The sequence below is a fragment of the Phascolarctos cinereus genome, unplaced genomic scaffold (genome assembly GCF_003287225.1).
Source record: "Phascolarctos cinereus isolate Bilbo 61053 unplaced genomic scaffold, phaCin_HiC Scaffold_4;HRSCAF=312, whole genome shotgun sequence".
NCBI classification, from domain to species: domain Eukaryota; kingdom Metazoa; phylum Chordata; class Mammalia; order Diprotodontia; family Phascolarctidae; genus Phascolarctos; species Phascolarctos cinereus.
Window position 1 is genome coordinate 263,345,662 of NW_027555847.1, and position 25,761 is coordinate 263,371,422.

The 25,761-nt window shown below is 37.1% G+C and overlaps 1 protein-coding gene across 12 annotated transcripts in view; it reads right to left on the reverse strand.

The window, feature by feature from the left end:
• Nucleotides 1–11,157: 11,157 nt before the first annotated feature.
• The window catches only part of RNF38 (ring finger protein 38), a 202,084-nt gene continuing 187,480 nt past the window's right edge, over nt 11,158–25,761 (reverse strand). For all 12 annotated transcript variants that reach the window (XM_021004515.2, XM_021004519.2, XM_078153033.1 and 9 more), the window contains 5 exons: nt 23,727–23,833; nt 21,974–22,058; nt 19,397–19,518; nt 18,800–18,899; nt 11,158–14,689 (listed from right to left, as the gene is read on the reverse strand). In XM_021004515.2, the coding sequence (XP_020860174.2) occupies nt 14,627–14,689; nt 18,800–18,899; nt 19,397–19,518; nt 21,974–22,058; nt 23,727–23,833 (477 nt within the window). In that variant the 3' untranslated portion in view covers nt 11,158–14,626. The remainder of the gene's footprint in view (nt 14,690–18,799; nt 18,900–19,396; nt 19,519–21,973; nt 22,059–23,726; nt 23,834–25,761) is intronic.

The window sequence follows — 25,761 nt, forward strand, 5'->3', positions numbered from 1 at the left end:
ATTTCACATTATACAGTGATCAGAGCCTGCCTTTTTTTTTCTTTCTTTTTTTTTTTTGTGAAACAGAAACTTCTTAATGAGGTAAAGTATATTCCATAAAGCAACAATCCCATAAGGTGGGATTACACAAAAGTCTTTTGGTTTAGAGTACAATGGTATTAACATGGTGGTGGTGGTGGTTGGAGATAGTGTTGGCTGGAGACAGGAGAAAAGGGGAAAGGAACAGGATTTATTAAGTGTCTATTATGTATTAGGCTCTATCTCAAATGCTTTACAGTCTCAGTTTACTGTTTGGAAGGATTCATTCAAGCATGTCTTAGACCATAATCCTAAAGAAACTGAAAGACATCAGAGGGAAACGAGAAGCAAAATGACCCTTAAGACTGGACTCCATTGAAGAGGAGGCTCCCCAAAACTCTACCTCTCCATGTGCTCTGAGGAAGCAAGCGTCGTCTCACTCTCTAGACCAAAGAGCTGTTTTGATCTCTCCTGGGGTTTCCTTTACATTACTGGCTAATTGGAATGCCCTGGTTCCCAGAGAAGAAATGCTCAGGTTTGATTTGACATAAATTTCCAAGGTCAGCAGGAGGCTGAATAGCCCTAGTTTGGCTCCTGGACTGTCTCATTGGTCAATTTGCCCTGCACATCATTCCATTTTCCCCCCTTCCTTTTACATCCTCTCCCCCATCCTGTGGAACACGACCACTTGAAGCTGGCAATTTCTTGTTGTGTCTGGAGCCCCCCCCTCCACCTTCAAGATGAGCAGTAATTGTCACCTCCCTCTGCTTCTCTTTTCTTTGGTCATCAAAATAAAACTGCTCATTTTCAGAAGCCTACCCTGATCCCTCACCTTCTTCAACAATGCAGAAACATATGCTCATTTATTTGGGGAATGGGTGGGGATAAGACTCACCCCCAAACTATGTCTTGGTACATATTGATGTTTCCAAATGTGTTAAGGAAGCAAAAAGCAGAGCCCATGTCTTGGAAGAAAGGGAGAACAGAAGACAAGCTTATATTGGTGGTGGTGGTTGTTGTCCATCTTTCATTTTTGAAGAGGACCAATGACATCATGGGGTGATGTCTTGACTCGTGTGTGAATTGGATTTAAGTGAGGCAGAGCTGCACAAAGTTGTCAGCCTCACTTTCTCTTCCAGAGTCATTGAAGCCCAGTGGCGAGACAAAAGTCAGGTGATGGCCTTGGATTGGCCTGGGATGCAGTGGATGACCTTGACGTCATCAATGTCTGACCAACCCCTAAGGCTCCTCAGAGCCTGCTTCAGTGGTCTTTGTGGCCCTTCTAACAAATTGAGAAGCAAGCTGAAAGCCAGATTAAATACAGTGTGTCCCAAAAGTCTTGGGGCAGTTTTATTTTGGAACGCCCTGTATGACTGGCCTGGTAGACTAAACTATCTGTGTGGCTTGTTACATTTTAAGAGCACTGATGTGTGGCCATGTTCAGGGAATGGTGTTTTTGCTAGAGACTACAACCAGGGTCCCTTTACCAAATGTGGACACATGTTTGTGGTCGATGGTCATTTTTCAGCAGTATCAAGCTCACCATGACCCCATTTTGGGTTTTCTTGGCAAAGATACTGGAGTGGTTTGCCCTTTCCTTCTCCAGCTCATTTTACAGATTAGGAAACTGAGGCAAACAGTCACACAGTAAGTGTTGGAGAACAGATTAGAACTCATCATGTTCAGTCTTCCTGACTTCAGGCCCGTAACTTTATCCACTGCGCCATCTAGCTGCCACGTCCTAAAAGAGCAGGTCTAGAAATTCTCTTTAAAGAGAGAGGCAGAGGGCAAAACACACGGGGTCAGCATCAAGGTTTTTTTCCTTCCTATTACTCTTCTCCAGCAAAGGGATTAAAATGTTGGGATTAGAGGGAGGATGGTAGAGATTTTGGCCTTTAAAAGCTAATTAAAAACTACTTGAGCCTTCCCCGTCCCCTAAAAAAACAAAAATAAAAGCTAGGTGGTATGGTACACAGAGGGCTGGACTTGAGTCCAGCTGGAGCTGGAGTCGGGAAGACCTGAGGCCGAATCCTGTCTCAGGCATTAAACCAGCTGTATGACCCTGGGCAAGTCACAACCCTGCTAAGCCTCCACTTCATCTGTAAACTGGGGACAGTTTATAGCACCCTTCTTGCAAGGTTCTCAGGATCAAATGAGAAAATTTATGTAAAGTGCTTTATAAATCCTAAAGTGCTGTTTAAATGCTAGCTATTGTTATTAACATTAGGGGAAATGCACAAGGAGCAGATGCTAGCCTTTAGAATGTAAGACTGTCACTCCAGAAAGCTCGATGCTACATCGCCACTACAAGGCGGTGGCTTAAGAAAAGACCACCCTGTCTGCTGTTGCCTTCTGTCTCTCTTTTCCTCCTTCCCTCTTTCTTTTCCTCTCTCCTTCCTTTTCCTCTTCCCATCCTTCCCCTCTTCCTCTTTCCTTCTCTTTCCTTTTTTCCTTCTCCCTCCCTCCTCCCTTCCTTTATATCTCCTCTCTTCCCTTCTTTGTTTCTTCCTCCCTTGCCCCCACCTTCTCTTCCTTTCCCTCTTGTCTTCCTCTCTTTCTCTCTCACTCTCTTCCTTCTTCCCCTCTCTTCCCCCAACCAAAAATATAAATATTGGCTTTTGACAGAGCAAGGCTATAAAATCTGGGCTTTTATGCAAATACTTCATAAAGGACCTACAATTTACTTTAGGAAATGTAAAATAAACAGTTCCCCGGACCTCCTACTAGCAAGGGACATAAGGTAGTTTTCATTTGGGAAAATATGTGCTACAAACATTATGAAATCACTTCTAATTGTTAGAGTAATTCCATGATTGTGGTATCAAGTTCAAAGTTGATTCCCTTTACATTTAAGACTAGTAATACAGAGTATAAATACATATAATTAGTACTATTGAACGTTTAACATCCATTAAAAAAATTTTTTTGGTTCCAAATTCTCTCCATCCCCACCCACTGAGAAGGTAAGCAGCATAACAATTATACATATGAAGTCATGCAAAACACAAATCCACATTAGCTATGTTGCAACAAATAAATAAATAAAGCATGAAAACTAAAAAAAAGTGAAAAAAGTGTGCTTCAATATGCACTCAGTTTTCATCAGTCCTCCCCCCCTCCCTCTAGAGGTGGATAGCAATTTTCATCATGGGACTATTGGATCATTGTCTTGATCAGAGTAGTGAAGACACAGTTGATCATCATTGTAATATTGCTGTTATTGTGTACAACTTTCTCCTGGTTCTGCTCACTTCATTTTGCATCAGTTCATGTAAGTCTTCTCAGGTTTTTCTGAAACCATCCTGCACATCATTTCTTATAACACAACAGCATTCCTTACAATCATATACTACAATTTGTTCAGCCATTCCCCAGCTGATAGGCAGCCCCTCAGTTTCTAATTCTTTGCCATCACAAAAAGAGCTGCTGTAAATATTTTTGTACCTACAGGTCCTTTTCTTTTTTCTTTTATTTCTTTGGGATACAGAGCTAGTAGTGGTATTGCAGAGTGAAAGGGTATGCACAGTTTTATAACCCTTTGGGCATAGCTCCAAATTATGCTCCAGAATTTAGGACTCCACCAACAATGCATTAGTATATTTTTTTTCCATATCCCCTCTATCATTTATTTTCCCTTTCTGAAGTGTTAGCTAATCTGTTAGGTGTGAGGTGGTACCTCAGAGTTGTTTTAATTTGCCTTTCTCTAATCAATAGTGATTTAGAGCATTTTTTTCATGTGGCTATTGATAGCTTTGATTTCTTCTTCTGAAATTGCTTGTTTATATCCTTTGACAATTTATCATTTGGGGAATGGCTCTTATTTTTGTAAATTTTGCTCAGTTCTCAGTTTGAGAAATGAGGCCTTTATCAGAGAAACTTGCTGTAAAATTCTCTCAACTTTGGCTACATTGTTTTTGTCCAAATTTTAAAAATTTCATATAACCAAAATTATCCACTTTACTTCTGTGATCCTCTCTATCTCTTGTTTGGTTGCAAATGCTTCCCTTATTCATAGATCTAACAGGCTAATTTTTCCATTCTCCCCTAACTTACTTATAATATTACCCTTTATGTCTAGGTCAATTACCCATTTTGGCCTTATTTTGGTGTACTGTGTTAGATGTTGCTCTACACCTTGTTTCCAGTTTTTACAGCTATTTTTGTCAACAGGTGAGTTCTTGCCCCCCCAAAGCTCAGATCTTTGGGTTTATCAAACAATAGATTGGGCAGCTCTAGGTGTCACAGTGCTTAAGAGTGTGGGCCCGGAGTCAGGAAGACTAATCATCTGGCCTCAGACACTTATTAGCTGTGTGACCCTGGGTAGGTCACTTAACCTTGTTTGCCTTAATTTTCTCATCTGTAAAATGGGCTGGAGAAGTGGCAAACCACTACAGTATCTTTGCCAAGAAATGGGGTCATGAAGCATCGGACATGACTGAAAATGACTGAACAGCAACAAAAGATTACTACAATCATTTACAACTGTGTATTGTGCACCTAATCTATTCCACTGATCCACCTATTTGTACTGATGATTACTACTTTGTAATATAGTTTGAAATCTGGTATTGCTAGGCTGCCTTCCTTCACATTTTTTTAAATCGATTCCCTTGATATTCTTGACCTTTTGAACTTCCAGATGGATTTTTATTTTATTATTATTATATTTATTATTGTCATTTTTGTCTTGCTCTATAATTCTTTGGTAGTTTGGTTTGGCACTCTCTGCCCTGGAACTGTGACCTGGAAGTGGGTATAGTTAATGAACCTGCCAAACAGTGTCTGGTCTTGCACCCAGTGCTAGCACAGGGGAACCCTGTAATCTCTTTCTGACCATGTGCCAGACCCCCTTACCTTCTCTGGCTTGAGAGCTCCGAAAGCTCCTGCTGCCAATGCTCTCGTGCTGCTGCCACATGGGCTCCGGGCCAGCCCCTACTCTAATGTCACAGAATTCTCCTGATCTCCTAGGTTATCTTGGACTGGAAAAATGTCTCATCCCAACTTTTTGTTGGCTCTGCCATTCCAGCATTTGATTTGAGGCTATTTTTAAAGTTGTTTGGAAGGGAATATTGGGAGAGCTTAGCTATAGGACTTCCTCTACTCCGCCATCTTTGCCTCTGCCCCAGAATATTAAACTCATACATCCCACCAGAAGAAGAATATAATTACTAAATGCCCGAGTTGTGGTGACACCTCAGTGCGTGAGAATGTGGGAAATTTCTCAAGTCGGCTGAAGAAAATGTCAGGCAAGGTTGAACTCACCCAAAACCATCACAACCCATAATAATGTGCCAGAGTCTAGGATTTGCTTCTGCTTTTCTCTTCTGGTGGGGGTGTGAGTGGTAGGAGCTAGCCTGAGAACAATTCTCAATGCTGACATTAAACTCCAAGTCCAGAATAGCTCCTAACTGGTATCCCAATCTCACCAGCCCTGCACAAATATACATTAGAGACCTCACAAGTGAACATGGCTCCCCTGAAAAAAAGTGCTAGCTGGCACAGTATCATGTTGTAACCTAAAGTCAGGAAGACTTCAGCTCAAATCTAGACCCATGGACAGTAGCTGTGTGACTCTGGGAAAGTCACTTAACCTATCTGCTTTAGCTTGCTCAACTGCAAAATGGGGTTAACAGCAGCACCTATCTTACCAGGTTGTGAGGATCCAACCTGGCACATAGTAGGCACTTAATGTTTATTCCCTTCCCTTTCCCAACTAAAAATTAATGCAGCAATTAGCCCTTTAAAAATATTTGTTTTTATACCTATGTAAAACCACAGTTGAATTTGTTGCCTTAATCCTGACATAAGGACCTACATGGTAAATTCCTGCTTCACTTTACTTCAAGGAAAAGACAAATGTCTACTTTTGTCATGAAATTATTGTTTACTACAGTTGCTGGGGGGCAACTTTTGACAGCAATAAGACAGGAAGTAGAGTGTGATGGGGAGGAGTGGGAGAGAAGAAAGATGAAATTCTGAACAGGCTGAGTTCTGCCTCAGTTTCCTCAACTGTAAAATGATAATAGTACCTATCTTTCAGGGTTGTTGTGGGGACCAACTGAGTTATTTCATTCTGAAGTGCTTACTATAGTCTCTGGCACACAGTAGGCACTTAATAAATTTTTTATTTCCTTCCCCTTCTCTCTTAGTTTGGACCAACAATCTTGTCTATAACTCAAAATTTTTGTGGCTAATTTTGAGATGACAGGAATGTAGATGTTATTTTCTGACCCATATGTATAACTGGTGGCAATTACAAATTTAAGTGTGTTAATTTGAATTAACCTTTGGTGTATAAGGTAGTCTGATCTGAAGGGAGATTAACTATATGGATACTGTGGTTAACAGGAGCAGAGGTCAATCCCGTTTGTAGCACTAAGGTAGCTTTGTGGCACACTGGATGGCTTGACCTTGGAGTTGGAAGGATGCAAATTAAAATTCTGCCTCAGATTGAGTGACTCCAGGCAAGTTACCTCAATTTCCTTGCAAAATGAGGATTAAATAGTACCTTACAGAGTTGGTGTGAGGATAAAATGAGATAACACCCAAAGTGCTTTGCAAATATTAAGCACCTTATAAATGCTATTATGACTTGCTGTAGGGAGTTGGGTTTAGCATCTAAGGGAGAAGCTACGGGGTTAGAGGCCCCAGAAATTGATGGATTTTGCTCCCCAGTTCTCAAGGCTGCCTTCTCAAGTTCCTGAAGCCGAAGCGATTTCTCTTTCCTCAGAACACGGTGTTCCTCAGAACCACGGTGCACAATTATATCCTATCTTATATTTTAGTTGTGTACATCTTAATTAAGATCACAATGAATGTATCTTTCGGAGTTAGCACCCATTTTCACCGATCCCTGATCTAATTAGAGTCAAAGTAATATTAAGTGGGTTTGGGATATACATCTACATCCACTGTGTCTGTAATGACCTGTATCACTTAGGAAGCAATACTTAAAACTTCCAGAGACAATACCTTAAAGGTGTTAGGGTCTCCAGTGGGGATGGAAGATCTTTCAAAGCATACATAAAATACCCAAGGGCTAGAAAAGCATTAAAACTTGCAATCTGACAACCTCACTTCCAAAAGAACAAGATGTAGCTTGTGAAACCTCACCTTGACTTTCTCCTGTTGAACCCCATAGTAGAGGCTTATTAACAAAATTGTTAACTTGCTAGCCACTTTAATGTCACACCTCAGTCTCTGAGCACTTCTCTTTCCTGATCAAATAATCAAGTAAAGCAAGAGCCTTTGTTCCAACCTAAGTCCCCGCCTCAGAGTCACTCAGTTCGGCTGAAGGACAAGATTTCTATTTGGGTTATTCTTGCCTCCAGTAAGGGGAAGAGAGGCTCCAGGGAACTTGTTTGTTGGTCTAATGGAGTTAAATGCATGCCTCAATGAAGTCCTCTGGAAAACCCTGGTCTTGGCATTAATTTTAATTAACGGGTCCCTTTAACCGTTTTTTTGGTGGATTTAACCCAAGGTTGTCAATCCACTGTCTATATAGCCTTGACCGGCACTGTCAAAAACTTTCCATTGCATAGGCTCAGAAGACATTTATGTACAAGCAAGGGACCTAGCTCTTGCAAGGGTGACATTACAAAAAGGTGGCAAAACTAACAAAAAACCCCAAAATACGATTTGGGATTCAAAGGACTTAGCTTTAAATTCTGAACTTGGCTACTTGCTAGCTCTGTGACCCTGGGTAAGTTATTTGCTCTGGACCTGACTTTCCTCCTTTGTAAAGTGAATGATTTGCCTCCATGATCTTTTAAAACCTCTCATTTTTAAATCAATGATTCTAAAACATTTGAGAGGATGCAAGCAGTTAAATTTCTTAGTTACAGGTCTGATATACTATTTCTAGATAGGCTTGAAAACTTTTTGAAGTGCATCTACCTACATATACAATTTTTAAAAATAGACTATTCAAGGGGCACCTAGGTGGCACAGTGGATAGAGCTCCAGCCTTAGAGTCATGAGGACCTGAGTTCAAATCCGACCTCCGACACTTGATACCTATTAGCTGTGTGACCCCGGGCAAGTCACTTAACCCCAATTGCCTCACAAAAAACAAAAAAGGCTATTCATCATATAGCCAAATTTTAATGACTATGTATGAACAATTGGAAATAAAACCAATTTCACAATGAAGTCACTGATCTATATTAAAGGGCAATGGGGAAGCCAGAAATAGTAACATTAGCATATTAGGGTAAAGATATTAATAAAAGCTGGAGATTGAAATTGCAGTAAAATTTGTCTATTTTTGTTTTGTTCCTTCTCTGATAAATGGATATAATCAATTTTATGCCTACAGGTGGTAATACTTGTATCATTTAGTTTCTGGACAAGCCCAGCTGAATTGTTAGATTGAAGAAGTGCACTGCTAGATGGTAAAGATGAGAATGTAATTTGGAGATGGAGTAAGAGAAAGGAACTGGTTTTGGAAACAATATATTCCCAAAGATTTAAAATATGAAAAAATTTTCACATATAAAACAATTTATCTTCGTAAAATATTTCCACAGAACCTGAAATAGTCTGAAAAGCCTTGCTCTTCACCTTATTGGGAGTAACAGTAAGTCTTCCTGCCATAGTTGCTTTTAAACCCATTGGAGTTTTTTCTTGAAAAGACAAGTTTTTATAAGATGGTCTTTTCTATGATGTCTCTCCCCGCCCCACAACAGAATTATTATGAAAATATAGAAAAGGCATGGGTAATTGCTCTAGAATAGACTGAAGGGTCCCTCTTTTCTTTTTATTCCTAACAAATGATCCTATATTCCCTCCAAATTGCTGCCAGGGGGTTTTATTTTGTTTTTAAGCTTAAGATAGTAGATATACAAAAGTACTATCACTATCCTCATTTAACCAGCTACCAGAAAGCTAACTAAGATTAGTGGTTTGAGGATGTTGAAGATATCTTAAAACAAAAAGCAAAGCTTTTGAGGCATTGAGGCATGTGTTTAACTCCATTAGACCAACAAAAGTAAAGCAAAAGCTAATGAAAAAAACCATTACATACCTTTTTAAATTGAATCCATCATTCCACTGAGAAGCTGTATAGGGTAATGGAAACTGCCCCTGCCTTGCATTCAAAAGGTTTGGGTTCTAAATCTGCTACAGCATTGATGAAGTTTCTACTGTGTGTCAGGGGCTAGGGATTCAAAGACAAAAATTAAATAATTTCTGTCCTCAAGGAGCTTGCATTCTACTGGGGGGAAAATAACAAACCCATGTAAATACAGAATGTGTACTGAGAAATGGGGAAGAGGGGAAAAGGTACAGGTCTAAGACAAAACGACAATTTGTTCACAACGACAGGGGGGGTTCCAGAAGACAAAGTGGTCAGGGAGATAGGATGACACTGATGGGACTGTACTGATATGAGAGGCTACATATCCATTCACCATGATCTATGAAGCTTTTCTCTTTTAAATATGTAAAATAGGAATAAAAAAATTTATGCCTCTTTCTTCAAGGTTATTGTGAGGGAAGTGCTTTGTAAACTACAAAGCCTTATACAAATGTAAGCAATGCTTAATAAAGAAGGCAGTCATTTTGTGATAATTTTAAGCCATTACTAAAAATAACTACTGAGGAACAGAACTGGGTTTTGGAGTCAAAAGACCTGCTAAAATATCAATTTCTTTATATTTAATTATTAAAACTTTATCGCTTGATCAAGGTTCAAATTCCTGGTTCTGCAATTTACTAGTTATATGATATGAGGAGAGTCACAGTCTTTTAGAACCTAAGCATTCTCATTTGGAATATGAGGGCTTAAACTAAATTATCTCTAAGGTCTAGTTATGAAATTATAATTCTGCAGGTATAATACTCAAACTCAGATTTTTTCATATGGACCACCATATGATCTGTTAATTAGGTTACAAAAACATTCACATTTTAAAAACCAAATAAACTACAAGAACTTTATTCTCCGCTGCAAAGAGGGAATCACATTGTTTTGAAGAAAAACATTTTGGAAGCAGATACTTTTATAATCAGAACCATTAATGAAGTTTAATGGGGAAGGTGAGATCATATAAAAGCCATGAAATGAAGTAAAAAAACAAGTGACAAGGAAGGAGGATCCATTTTCCAATTTTATTTTAGGATATCTGTCAGGGGGTTTACTTGGGCGAAAAATTCTCATTCCTCCCTTTGGATTATTCATGACCCAAAGCAGGCAGAAAGCATTCAGGGCCTATCCATGCTCTGCAGAATCTCTAAGGAATCTAGTTCATGACTTGTTGGTCTATTTTGCCTGACAGCCACTTGTTAAAGGCATCAATTTCAACACAGGTTGCTTTTCTCCCCCAGGATATCCAAAGAAGAAGAGAAAATTAAGCGTGACTTATTTTATTCCAACTCTTCTTCGTATATCCATTCCATATTGTTTTAGATGAGCACAAACTGCTTCTGAAACAATTCATATAATCAAGGAGATAAGCATGCAAGTAGAGGAAAAAGTAATATTTACTGGGGAGAAGCTGGGAGAGGTGTGAAGAAACCAGTCTGAAAAAAAGAATTCCATGTAGTTGGGGCAAAAGAAGAAAATTAACTCCCTTCCCCCTTGAGTTACTGAGAAAACAAAATGAACAAAAAAACCCATTAGAGAACAGCAATTCTGGCTGATGAAACATTAGTAATTCTGACATCCCCAGGTGTTTTCCTGTGCCATCTCTGCTGGCAGCACATAAAACAGAAACACAAACACATGTCTAGATGATCCCCAAAATGGAGAACCAGGCAGTCCTTTTTTCTTTTTTTAAAGAGGCCTGATAAGCACTTTTGTTATGTATGTACACCCAGCCCAAGGCTATTATTGGTGATGCTTTTCAGCCATGGTTGATGTATTGTTCTAAAAAGAGGCATATACTGTAGAGGGTATCCCTGAAATCATAGTGCGGCTGAAAGTTTTAACAATTGCTTTATAAAAAGCCTTAATGGCTTAAAGCTGCACTAAGATTTTTGGGATACCCTGTGTTCTGTACTTCAGTTCAATTCAGTGACTGAAAGAGTATACTATGTATCTTCCAAACACTAAGACATTTATAAAAACATAAAATTTGGGGGCTCCGAGTGTAAGCCGCTTACATACCCAAATACAAACCCAGTAAGAATGACAAGAAATTCTAAGTATACATCATACATTTATTACTGAACAACCCTCTCAACTCCAAAATAGGGCACAGGGATTAAAAATAAAAATTCATTGCACTACTTAGTAAAGCATTACTAATAACTTTCATAAAAAATGTACAAATTTTGTTAAAAATTTATCAAGCCTTCAAATGATTTGGTTACAGGTTATTTATAATACATTTAAAACTACATTAAATGATACAATAGAGTACGATGAGGAAAAGACTCAACAAATAAAACTCATAAGCTTTCATAATCATTAGCAAATTTGAAACAAATAGCAAAATGAGGTAACTGAATGTACCAAAAGAAAAATAAAAACCGTTTTAATGGCGGCCCAAAGATATCTCCATCAAAAATGTTTTCCTAATATGAAACTGAGTTGGTAGATCCCATCCAAAGTATTTACAAGAGGCCTAAATTTTAAGAGCTTTAACAAATCACAGTTAAGAGATCATATAAAACCTAAACATACTTACACATTTCCCCCATTTTGCTTCAAAAACTTTCAGTAAGAAAATGAGATTTTGATATCTGGAGGCCTTGACATCTCTCTTTCAAAAATAATCAAATAAAGTTGACAATTCATGCAACAATACAGCAGAGCTAAGATGGTAAAGCCAATCATCTTCATTTTTGGAAGGAAAGAGGGGAAAGGCAATAAACAGAAATGTCGTATTGGATTCTGTTACTGTGCATTACCACTACAGGATGTGGAGTCAGACACATAAGTGCGCATTAACCCAATGGCAGTAACAACTGAGCATGAAACCCCTTCCTTTCCCCTTTTGTCAGCCACAACAGGGGAGGTTCAGTGTAGCTAGCCTGAGCTGGTTCAGAACACATACATGTGTGCTTTAAACACATTTAACCACATGAAATAAATCTGCACACATCTCCAAGAGTCCCATGCAAATAATAATTTGTTTAAAATTTCAGATCAGCTACAAGAGTGCAACAATTAAATTCAGTATTTTACCAAATTAGTCCTTACTGCCCCCTCAACTGTCAACTGCTTCACAGAACTTCACTGAAAAAGGGACATTTTGACAAGAATTCTTAAGTTCAAGGAAAAAAAAAGGTACTAGTTTATCTAAATATTAGTACAATGTGCCTTGTTAATTATGTATTTCTATCTAAATTAGAAAAAGTGCTTTATTTGCATGCTTCAATAAAGTGAATACTGAGTGTAGTTGTGTTATTGTTAGATCTGTACAGATAAAAAGATTTTTTTTGCAGCTATATAAAAGAGTCTATGTATAAGATGTGTGGCATATGCAATTTTAAACATGATTTCCTTATTTTAAAAAAATAAAGATTAACTATACATGATTTAATTGGTTTGTGGTTGGTTGTGTCAATAATTCCACTCTACCACATTTTTGGGGAGGGGTCTATAACAGTTTAAAAAATAGTACGCTGTATATTTTTTAATCATTGTTTTATTTCATTAGTGCTCTTATGATCTGACAAATATGAGCAGACCAAAAAGTTCTATAATTCTATCTTCTTGTTTTAACTAGGTAGGAGTCAACAGCGTTTGAAAAATGGGCAAAATTGTGCTTGTTTTACGTTACTCAACTTCATGTTGCGATTAGTCTGTAGAGCCTTCAAAAGAGGGCAAAGCAGCATGGTGGTAGCAATAACACTGTCTGAAAAAAAAAAAAAAACCAAAAAAACCAAAAAAACAAACGACACTAAAGCTGAATGGCATCTGAAGCATCCAAAGTTATGACACAAGGAACTTAAAGCTGGGACAAGACGGCTAACTAAGTGTGCTGCTCAGGTGCTGCAACCAAAGTGACAACGTTCACCTAAGACAAGAAGCAGAGGGATTCAAGAAACTTAACTTTTTCAACCTAATTCTGTTACTGAAAAACAGCCTAAAGCAATCTGAGCTATGGTAAGTGAATCAGTTTATTCAAAACCGCAACTATAACATTATTCAGGTCAATTGAAGGGAGGTTAACTCCTTTTTCACAGCATTATGTTCTAATCCAAGAACGGAATCCTCTTTTATACTGCTAACATCCTGGACACTGATTGTATTACACTTTACTCATTCATGCAAGGAAAAAAAAAAAACAACAAAAACCCAACACATCCCCAACCCCAGGTCTGACTAAGAAAAAAAGCAGGGCTCTCATTAGGGAGTCTATCCATACAGCACAAGTTAAGATGGGAAATGGTACTCTCCAAAAGAGAACTAGCCAGACTAAGTTCAGAATCAGAATTTTAGTTTAAAATACTTTATAGGAAGATCAATGTTATTTCCTCATAACTTAATTCTGCTAGCACTATTCAACAAGGAATACATGCCAGGAATCCAGGTTTGAGCTGGTTAACACAAATTAAGATTCTGGTGAAGGCTAATGCCAAATTTCAGGAGGTGGGACTGCATGGGACTGGGGATATCCTTAGTGACAAATTATTGAAGTATCTTCACAAAAGTAAAAATCTAACCATTTAAAAAAAAAGCACAGGTACTTTATTTAACAAGCTGACTGGAAATGTTAAGGAGACAGGAACATAATCAACATTCAAATAACTGATTGAACATGTTACTACTGCTAAATGATTATGTGATATTGCACCCTTCTAAAAGGAAACAGCAAGCCTGACATTTTAAAATTCACTTTCATAAGAGAATCTAAAAATTAGGTCCTGGTACACTTTTTCTATAAGTGGCCAGAGTTGAAACCACCAAAAAAGTGACAGTATACCAGCCACCTGAAGAATAAAATGGTCTTTGTATCATATTAATTATATGGGGAGGGAATTGGGAGAGAGAATATTAAATGCTTATAATTGATGCACCCTTAGCATTCAGTGTGCACAGCAAACACAAGGAAAGAAACCAGTGTACAGTACTAGTACTGCTTAAATAATACACAAGATTATACACTGCAGCATAATTAACACTACACACATTCTCAGTACATGCTGGTATATAGGATCTCACACATACATTATGCTACCACACCCTCACACAAATACTTGCATACTTGCACACATACATGGATATATTACCATTAGACTCATACATTTCATTCATTTCCACTCACAGTTTCTGAAGGCTCTATATAAGGTAGATTGCTATATTGTTTGGAGCTACCACTCTTTATAAAAGCACATGCTAAGATCATGTCCACAGTAATCTTGCAGCAACACTCGGAATGATCACACAAAAACCAGGGAATGTTAGTGCACACACAAAATTAAGCTAAAGAAAAAGTCTTTGGAGTTCCAATCACACTGTTAGTATAACAATCCCATAATTGTGACAACTAATTGTAAGATTTATAATTAATTAAATCACACAGTGCAAAGAAAGGTCCATTGACCTTTTTGGTAAGGGGAAGGCTTGGAAGCCACACAGGTAAATTCAATGGAGAGTCCATATATATATATACATGTGATGAGGAACACCCAAACTAAATTTGTGCTCTTAGATTGGTCATTCTGAATCACGGTGCACTTCTGATGCGTCAGCTCGACAAATTGGGCAGGTACGATTTGCCTGTAAGATGAAGGTAAAATAACACTTGAATGAGTTGTGATTTAGAAAACATATTTATTCAAAGAAAAACATTTCTTTCCATTATTACGTTCATTATTAAAATGAAGATAGTTTAAAAGATGCTTCCATTTTGTATCCAAATCATCAAAATAAAGTTAATTCAGCTTGGGAGAATCAGTATAATAAAGAACATTTTTAGAATAAAAAACCAACCAAACAAACAAAAAAAAAGACGGGTTTAAAATCCTGACACATACTAGCTAAATGACAGTGGACAGGTCACTTATTCCTAATGTGCCTCAGTTTTCTCATACACAAACTGGAGAAAGATAATATTGGCTCTTATAAACTTGTAAAGCTAAATATAAAAGTGAATTATTTTTAGATTAGGTTGAGGAACATTTGGCATGGACACAGTTAAGTATAATCTTTAGGTGGTATGGAATAAAATCAGGCAATATTTCAAAAAATAATAAAAGGCTATACTTAGCTTTTGATCAAAAAGTCTTTCAGCCTGACAGTTACACAAACTGACTGAGGCAGCAAGGCATAATGGAAAAAAACCATCTGATCTGGCATTAGATAATAAAATCTAGGTTTTGTATATGACATGTTTGCAAAGTATTTTTTATGTGCATTATACTCAGTTGGTCTTGTATTTAAATCCTGACTCTGCTACTTACTACCCATATGACTTTGGACAATTCACTTCACCATTCTGGTATTGTTTTCTCAGTTATAAAAGAGAGAAGACTAGATGAAGAACTGATCCTTCCTCCTCTAAACCTGTAATTCTGTATTTTTCAAGGTTTCAACATAAATTTTTAAAGCAAAGTTAACAAACCTTCCTACCTAGTCAACTCTTTCAGATTTTCATGAGTAAAATAAACTATTCAAGTTAAAAAAAAACACTCTGAAATTTAAAATAAGAAAACTGACTAACTGCTTCTTAATATAGAAATTCGTGTCAATAATATGCTACAAGGACAGAATGACAAAGAGAGAAATCTAGTATATGAATTTTACTTCTATTTACCACCCTTATTTTCTTCCCCTTAAGTGGCTATAACTGTACAAAACTGGAATATATACATTTTTAAAATTTTAATTACTGAATAGAATTTATGTGATTATAGTCTCCATTTTATAAAAAACAACTCATTACAACTCTAGCCTAACTGAAATTGCCTTTTCTTTCTTCATGGCCTCTGATTTTTTTTTTAACAGTTGCCTTTAACAGAAAATCTCTTAATTTTGACTTAAACAAATTTTGGAACTGAATCAAAAGTGGATATATCTTAGGGCAATTTTTTTTGGTGAAATACGACAGAGTGACATCTAGTGGAAATTTTGAAATTTTGTGTGGAACAGTTTCTATCTGGGCAAAGCAGTTGATAAATATGTTTAGATCACATATTATGTACACCATTAATTTCGGCTTTCTCTTCTGCATGGGTGAAGTTATCTGTGGGGTGGTGGTTTTACACATATTTAGCCTAATGGAGCTGGTGTCATTCTCAAGAAATAACAACACTTAAAGCTGGTGACCTTGCTTTGGATCCATGGACTATACTAATTTATTCAGTTAAGTAAATATTCATTAGATGTCTATATGTGTATAATAAGCATCGTACTGCTTGCCTTCTCAATGGATGGGGGATGGACTAGACAGAAAGAATTTAGAGTGTGTGGGCACATAAGTACCTAAAGAAGGTCTATTGCTTAGATTTCCATATGCACTTGGATAGATACCCTACAAAGTATATCTAGTAGCTAAACAAGAATAAAAGATGGTATCCAGGAGCTACAGAAGATGTGGTAAGAATGAAAGATGCAAAGGTGAACAGTCAGAATGCTCCATTGGTAAACCCTCATGATGTTGGGGGAAAGTGAGGAATGCCTTCAGCACAGTAAGTGGACCTCGTCTGGTGAACTTTTGAGAAGACATGGACAAGAGGCAAAGGATAGACAAGCATAGATGGGTTATAATCTGCATTGTAAAGGGAACCCCTGAGTCAAAGAAGTCAGATCCATTTGAGTATTACATTAGTAAATCAAAAAATGTTACACATTTGGCCTAGGTTTTAGCAAAGCGTTCAACAAAGTTTTACATGCTTCTTTTGAACAAAATGGATAGATCTGGACTGGATAATGCTATATACTGAATAAGTGGGTAGCTTTGGAATTGGCTGAAAAACACTAAAATCTTCAATCGTTAAATGTTATAAGGAAGTCTCCAAGGGTGCTGATCCAGGGATTTGTGTTTGTTAACAATGACTGGAATAAAGGCATGGATGATATGCTTATTACATCTGCACAGGACAACCTAGGATACATAGTTGGATAGATGATAATCAGGATTTAGAAGTACCTGAACAGGCTAGAAGAGGGGCAGAGAACCTACGTCCTCAAGGCCACATGTGGCCCTCTATGTCCTCAAGTTCAGCCCTCTGACTGAATCCAAACTTCATAGAACAAATCCTCTTAATAAAAGGATTGGACTCAGTCAAAGGCTTCACCAAAGGATCTAGAAGGCCACATGTGGCCTTGAGGCTGCAGGTTCCCTACCCCTGGACTAAACAGCTGAGTCATACATAGTAAGATGAAATATAATAAGGATAAATAAAAGTTTTATACTTAAGTTAAAAACCCCCCCCATCAATTTCACAAGTGTGAAGTGGAGAAGACATACCAGTTCATCTATAAATGACTGGATGATTTTAGTATACTGCAAATTCAACATGACTCAATAGTAAGAAATGACAGTCTGAAAAGCTAAACAGATGCCATGTTGCATTAAGAGAGGTATATGTAGTAAATAGGATTAAGGAAATTACTGTTGCATTGTACTCTGCCCTGGCCAGACCACATATGAAGTGTTGTGCTCAATTATGGAACAGTCTTAAGTCTACATCATATGAAAATCAGTTTAAGAAAGCTGGGGATGTTGAATCAGAAGATAAGCCTTAGAATGGGAAGTGATATCCATTTCTAAGTATCTGAAGGGCTGATATGTGGAAGAGGGATTATTCATGCTCTGTTTGGCCCCTGTGACAGGAACCAGTGTTTCTTTCCTCCCACCTACAACATGACGAGGCTTTATCTAAGAGAAAATAAAGCTATCCTAGGGACCTGATTGTCCTTAGCTTCTTTCTCCAGCTCTTACACCAGCAAGCCTAGGACCTGATAGGCCCTGGCTTCCCTGACACAGCTTCCTGGTCATCCAGAGGCAAAACAAGTGCTAGCCACATGGAATCTAAGACTATGGGAGCTATCACATCCTGAAGACTTACAGACCAGATGTGTTTTCAGAGGGAGACAAGGAAGGATCACATATAGAGAAACTAAGAAGTTATAAAACCTTTGTTAAATGTTTAGTGACTTGGGGTATCTTATTCCATTCCAACACATCAAATCTGAATAAAGAGGGTGCTGGCATTAGATTCAAGCCTACAACCAACCACCTTTGAAAGCAGATCCATGAACAACAGAAGAATGAGATTGAAGCTTGATGTAAGGAAAATATTCCTAACAACTAGCCATCTGAAAGTGGAATGGATTACCTTTGGTTCCCCCTCACCGGAATTCTTCAAGTATAGCTTGGGTGACCTAATTGTCAGATACATCACAGAGGGAATTCTTGTGTAGGCACAGGCTGGAATAAATCAGAGGCTGGCAAATTATGACCTGCACCTGTTTTTATATGGTCCTCAAGTCAAGAATGATTTTTTTCATTTTATATAAAAACCATTCCTAGTTATGGGAGATACAACAGCGTACAGGTTGGATTTGGCCCTCAGGCCTAGTTTGCTGACCCCTAAACCAGATGGCTGTGGGGGCTCCTTCCAACTCAGATTCTATGACAGCTATCTAAGAAGTACTTTTTCAGTTACTCTTCACTTGCTTATACTTTTGGAACAAGCCTTTGTAATATTTTGGAATGTTCCTTATGTGCTTCTTCTAAAGCATGTCCCTCTGGACTTCTACCACATAATATTCTCCATAAAAAATAAATCTCAACATATGAGCTTTGGGGAACCTGTTACATTTATGGTGAGGATAAAACAAAAGCATATGCCAAAATTTATCTAATAGAAACCTCTACTTTACCTTAAGCCATTTATCAACACACTTGGCATGGAACTCGTGGTTACAGGGTAAGACTCTAAGTAGCTGCCTTGACTCAAAATCACACATGCATACTACGCACCTAAAGAGAAAACAAAACAATGGAATAATGTTATCTAAGTAAGATCATATTTAGGGGTTTTTTTGTCTTCTTGTATCTGTAGACATTTTAGAAATTGTCATATACTATATATAAGAATCCTATCACATTTCCTCCTAAATTACAAGCTTAAACTGAAATTATTAATAAACAATTAACCTGAAATTAACATGCAAAACTGAACAAAGTTTAAGAAATCTTGTGTTATACTATAAAGTTGTTTTTTAATTTAAAAAATCATAAAATGAGCAAACATAAAATAATTTCTACTTGAATACCCCACAGGTGCTTCTTCAAAGAGATTACTACAGTAAAGAAGCATATTATCAATCTTTTATGTATCTGTGAAACTTTTAGAGTTAAAGATATGGAATGTGAAATAAATGAAAAAGAGCATTTAGTTTCCAAATCTCAAATCCAAACTCAAAAGATAAAAAACCTATGCTCGACATAGACTTAACCAACAGTTAAACACTTACAAAGTCTGTTCTGACTGGTGGTTGTTAGGATTGAACCGGTAAGATGGAAGCTGTTCAATATCTGCTTTTGTTAATCCACGTGGCTTAGCTTCTCCCAGTCGTTCTGCCAGATTTAGTAATGCCTGTAAATTCAGGAGGGATATTTTATTCATTTGAAAATTCTACTTATGATTTTGGTATTAGCCACTTTTGTGTCTTCTCTATCAAATATACTTTATCATGGGGGTTGGAATGGTGTGAGGAAGGGAAGTCTAGAAGACTCAGCTAGATACTTGATTTAAACCACACCCTATCCCCCAAAGTACCATCAAAATTCACCTCACCTCCACTGCCACTCATCTGCATAAATTAAAGATGTATAACTTCGCTGCCTTTTATTTATTCATCTGCAAAATTAACTTTGCAATCAGGGATAAGTGACTTGCCCATGATCACACAGCTAATAAGTGTCTGAGGCCTACCTTGAACTCAGGTCCTCCTTAGTCTAGGGCCGTGCTCTACCCACTGTGCCACCTAGCTGTCCCACTTTGCTTTTTATTACATTTATCTACTCAAATGCTTCTGAAGCAGGGTTCCACAGACAGTGACTTAGGTAGACAACCAAAAAGGGAAAAAGGTGGTTCTGCAGGCTGTCACTAAAAAAAATTATGGGATGGATGGGAGAAATTCTAGGGGCTGGGAATATTAGGAAACAACTATGGAATACAAAGCAAAAGGCATTATCAATAATACTTAAAAAAAGTTCCAATGCCGACTTCTCTTCCTTTCTCTTCCTTAGCACAACTCACTGTATGCTGACATTGCTGATGTTAGGGAAAGCCAAGAAGAGGTGAACAATAATACCTGACACAAAGATAGTTCTACTCACCAAACCTTCACAACTAGTCCTTGGTGAGTACTTTAAAAAAATTAACAACTACAATGGCCTTAATATTAATGACAAAGAATGATCAACATGATTATAAATCTCTTTCTTTGCAACAGGGAAATTTATCAAGAAAAAAATTTATATTTGCTTCCTAGAAAGCCTTTTGATGAGATGTAGGGCTACTGAAAATATACCCAAAATGATGTAACTTAAAAGAAAGCAAAGTTCCTGTCTTCTATGGCTCACCGGAACTCAAGTCCCCAGGAACCAGGCCTGAAAAGAAAGGTGGAGCCTACCTACACCCACTTCACATTACAGAAACCTAGAGAATCCCTGACCTTCTTTACCCTACACAGCAGTAAAAGATAGCAGGTACTATTGGTAATGTCATAAAAATAAGCATTAAAAGTAATGTTTAAAAATTACAAATTAATAAGGAGCTAACTTATGCAACATGGCAAGGCCTCAAGGGATACAGAAATCCAAGCTGAAGCAACAATGGATGGGATAGAAGTACAAAAGGAAAAATGAAGTTGGATAACAAATGCACCTTAATACCAGAATTTTAAAAAGACTAACACAAGAGAAACACAACAACCAGGGAAACTGCAAAACACTGTCCAATATCTAGTCATACCTATGGAAGCTACAAATAACAAAATTAATGAAATCGAAGAAAGATCAATAGGTAATAAAAATAAAATTGAAGAAAAAATCTAGGAAAGCAATAAAACTGAAAAGATAATGTACATGTTAAAATAAAACAATAGAGATTTGGAAGAAACAGTAATAAGTACAAAAATTAACTAGGATGCCAGAAGATAATGAAAAAAGAAGCTAGACAGTGAATCTAAGGAATCAGAAATATTTTTTAGGGCATTACATTGGGCAATCTGCTACAAATAAAGTAGCAAAAATACATATGGCACAAGCAAGGAGAATCCTAACTTGAATTCTCCAAAGCAAATAATCACTGAACTCTAAAAAAACTCAACACTCATATTGAAAGAAAAGTAACGAGTTTGCAAAAACAACAGAGTATACACTCAATGGCCTCTGAATAACCAGGGAGTTGCAGTTCAACTTCAACTTCCCTAGTGAACTGAACAACCCCAGGTTGGAAATATGTTAAATAGTTGTTTAATCATTTAGTTAGGCAGCATTTTAAAGTGGTCTCACTAAAGAGATGACTAGCTATTTCCAAAGAATGTGCTGTACGCATTTATGTAATAACTTAAACTTCTGAAAAGCAAGATTAGTAAATATGTTTGAAATAAACATATTTATCACAATAGAAGTGTTTTTTCTATTTTGGATTGTACCTGGAGTAGTAAAATTATTCTACACAAATAGAATTTAGTCCTTGTTAAAGAGAAAGTATGACTTAGGAGAGAGATTACTGATTTTGAACTCAGGAGAACACGAGTTCAAATCCTGCCCCAGTTAATTACTAGCTGTGTAATCCTGTATAAGTGACTTGGCCCCTCTGAGCCTCAGTTTCCTCATGTGTAAAATAGTAATAACCAACTTTCACAGGGTTAATATAAGGATCAAACGGAATATAACTTAAGTGCTCTGAAAACCTTAAAAGCACTATATACATTTTAACTATTATTATAAGAATAAACATCTTTCTCTTCTTTACAGAAGAACATTTGGAATATACTGATTTATTATTCCCAAAGTTGATTTAAAAATTATTTACCAACCTCATAATTTTCTACTTCTCCATCTTCTACATCCAATTCAAAGCTGAAGGCTGGACCGATTGCAGGTGGCACTGGAAGCATTGATCTACAAGAAAGACAATGAAAAATTTAAGTTTTACTACTTAACATATTTAAAAGCTCACTGAATACTGGGAGTGGAGTGGAATTAAGGAGGACTGTTTTGCTGTGTTTGAGAAAGGTTGAGGTTCACAAAAATCTGCTTTCTAGAAAAGGCTGACCACAAATGGCAAGGTAAATAAAGAGAATAATGCATTTTGGTGGTGGGATAGCTTGGGCAAGCAAACTTAAGTGGAAAAAGGAATGTGGGATGAGGTATGGTGGAAGAGAAGAATAAACAGACAGAATTATCCCTGAAGCATACTGCCAGAACATTTGATATGAAGGGCATCAGAGCAGCAGATTGCAGGAACAAAGTGGAGCAAAATCATTTTAGTTGTAGTGGGTAAAACAAGAGAGGTCAAGCATGGTGGCCAGAAAGAAATATTTGGTACTCTAGGGTTTATATTTCATGTTCCTCTGCTTTAATAACTGTATCAATAGCTTAACAGACACTGTCATTTACATAGTTTTAATTTGTCAAGTCCCTAATAAGATTTTGGCATGAGACACTGATGTCTATTTTTACAGACATGGAATTCCAACGTGCAGGTCCCTTCTAAGGGCATCTCTATGCATTTATAGGAGCTATTCTATTCCAATTTTTTGTCATTTTAAATTTTCTTTGCATTGGATATTTATATCTCATACATCATAGTGGCTTGGAAAGAAAAAAAACTGTGCCACCAGTAAATAAGTAGCTCTACTATTATCTCAAGAAGAAAAATAAATATGAATTGTTACCTTTAAAGAATTTGACACTTTAAAAACTAAGTAGTCTTCCAGCTCCAAAATGCTGATTTTGAGATGTGTTAACTAATTTTATTAATTCTCTAAAACAAAGAAAACTCTCTAAATGATTGCACATACATTGTCAAGGAAGGTTCCTTTCATTAAACTAGCCCAAGTTAATTTGTTTTCACATCTTTTCTTCTAAAACCATTACAACATGAGGTATTAGATATAAAAAAAATTCAACCTCCAAAGAGAATTAAAAATTAACTGTAAAAAAAAGGGTTTCAAAGTAGAATGGCTCTTTCAGTGACAAAAGAATATATTTACAAAAGATATCAAACTAATGGAAAATTGAGAGATATTGGGAATTTAAGAATCCTTTAGAAGGGATTTCTCTAAGTCTCACTGACAGAGGCTACTCTTCTTTCTCCTAAGAGAAGCAGGAACAACAGAGTAACCAGAAGCAGTGATGGGTATAGGTTTAACAAAAACAAAACCTCATTTTGAATCTTTCCTTCTATTGTCTCCTGTCTTCTTTGACACCTGCTGGCTTATAAATTTATTTTCCTGGTACAAATCTAGTCCTCACAGAAGGATGTAAATTCTTTGAGGATAGAAACTATTCAATAGAAACTATTTATTTTTGTTTTTGGCACCTTGTACATAATAGGTACTTGAAAAATGTTCTTGAAATTGAATTATCCTTGTATCTTGCTATCTTTTTTTTTTTGCTTTATACTTCTTGAAAATAAAACAAAACATTCTGAATATGAAATACCCCTAAAATACACATCAATATATTAAATTTTACAGGGTGTGTGTGTATGTAGAACTATCATATAAAAGCAATAAATGTCTAATAACCAGGGGAAAACATTAATAGAATTGAAATAGAACTTACAGTACATATGGCAGGAGGCTGGGATGATAAGGGGGAGGTGGTATTGGCTGCTGGGATCGATATCTACTACGTCCTGTGAGTCTTCGAGGCATAAAAGGAGGATAAGGCTGTAAGAAAAAGCAAAAACAAAAATGCAAAAATATGTTATTTGCCTGTGCACTTGACTAACCTGTCATGTTAATGTAACATTCATTTAAGAAAAAAAACTTTTAGAAGTTTTCTTGGGGAAAAGACAAGCTTGTGATTTATTGCTATAGGAAACTCCTGAGGAGGAAATGTCCCTCTACCAATGACAATCTGCATAGAGTTGCCTGAAGAAAATGAGAAGTTAAGTGATTTGCCCAGGATCACAAAGCCAGCATGTGTCAGAGATGGCACTGAAATTTAGGTTGTCCTGGGGCTGACTCCAAGGATGATCTACCCATTATGCAATTAGGCTTTCATTGTTATTCATTTTCTGAAAGCTAAAGATTATCCCTCAAGCAAATTTTTGAACATCAAATCCAGTTTTTCCACCAACTTTCATTCTAGCCTTTGGGAAAAAAAATTGGCTCAATACGTAACAAATCAGCACTTTTTTTGAAAAAGAAATTTAATAAGGATGAGAGTAAAGTTTAACCTTGGGTTCAAAAGTCACCTTCACAAATATAGTATGGGGCAGAACAGTTCAACTGTAAAAGACTGCAAATTTCCTACGAGTCAATGGTGTGAGAGAACAGCCAAAGTAATTTCGGTGGTGTAAGATGCACTAAGTGATTACAGGGTTCAGGACTAAGAAGTTCGTAAAAATGCTACTAGGACCAGCTCATATCTGGATTACTGTTTACAGTTTAAGGAAGACATTGATAAACTGGACAGCAAAGTAAAGAGTTTTAAGCTCATACCACAGAATGATCATCTTAATGATAATAATACTAACAGCTCATATATAAGATTTGCTAAAAGCTTTACATATATTATTTTATCAGAGACCAGCTTTAAGTCCAAATCACTCAGTCCTTCATTGATTGGCAAACAATAGGTCCCAGGCCAAGCCCTACTTGTTACTGTTTGAGCCCTGACTGGCTCAGAATAAATGTAAATAATAATTGTTTAGATTTTGGCCAGAAACCCTGAGGGTCTTCCCCTCCAAGACAGATTTTTTTTGGAGGTGGGAATGCCTCATTTCTTTCTTTCTTTTTTTTAGGCAATTGGGGTTAAGTTATTTGCCCAGGGTCACACAGCTGGTAAGTGCCAAGTGTTTGGTCTGAGGCCAGATTTAAACTCAGGTCCTCCTGACTTCAGGACCCATGCTGTATCCACTGTGCCACCTCGCTGCCCCCTCTGTCTCATTTCTAATAAGCCTTAATCACTGAATTGTCATTAACTCAAACAAACTGAGTCCTTAGCTTGAAAAGGCCAAGGTCCCCACTGCATTCAGTGCAATCTCCAGTTGTCCTGATCTATATCTGACCACTGGACCCAGATGGCTCTGGAGGAGAAAGTGAGGCTGGTGTCTTTGCAGTTCTTCCTCACTTAAATTCAATTCACTTGCACATTATAGCATCAGCTCCCTGATGTCATGATCCTCTTTGAGAAGGAATCACAACAATCACCAACAGCTCATATAAGATTTGCTAAGAGCATTACACACATTATCTTATCTGATCTTCACAATGGTACCTAGTTCACTGCATTATTATCCTCATTTTACATAGGATGAAAATGAGACTCAGAAAGGATAACTGAATTCCCAGGGTCTCAAAGCTAGTATGTGTCTAAGGTGTGGTTTTGAACACAGGTTTTCCTAATCTGGAATTAGGGATGTTTAGCCTGGAGTAGAAGACTTTGATGAAAGGCATCAAAAACAAAACAAAACACAACACAACTATTTTCATTGGCCTCACAGAGCAGAACCAGGAGAAACCAGCAGAAGTAGCAAGGAAGACGACTTAGATTTTATTTGGGGATAAACTTTCTAATAATTAGAATTAACCCAAAAATGGAATGAGATGCCTCAGAAGGAAGTAGTGGGTCCCTCACTGGAAATATGTCA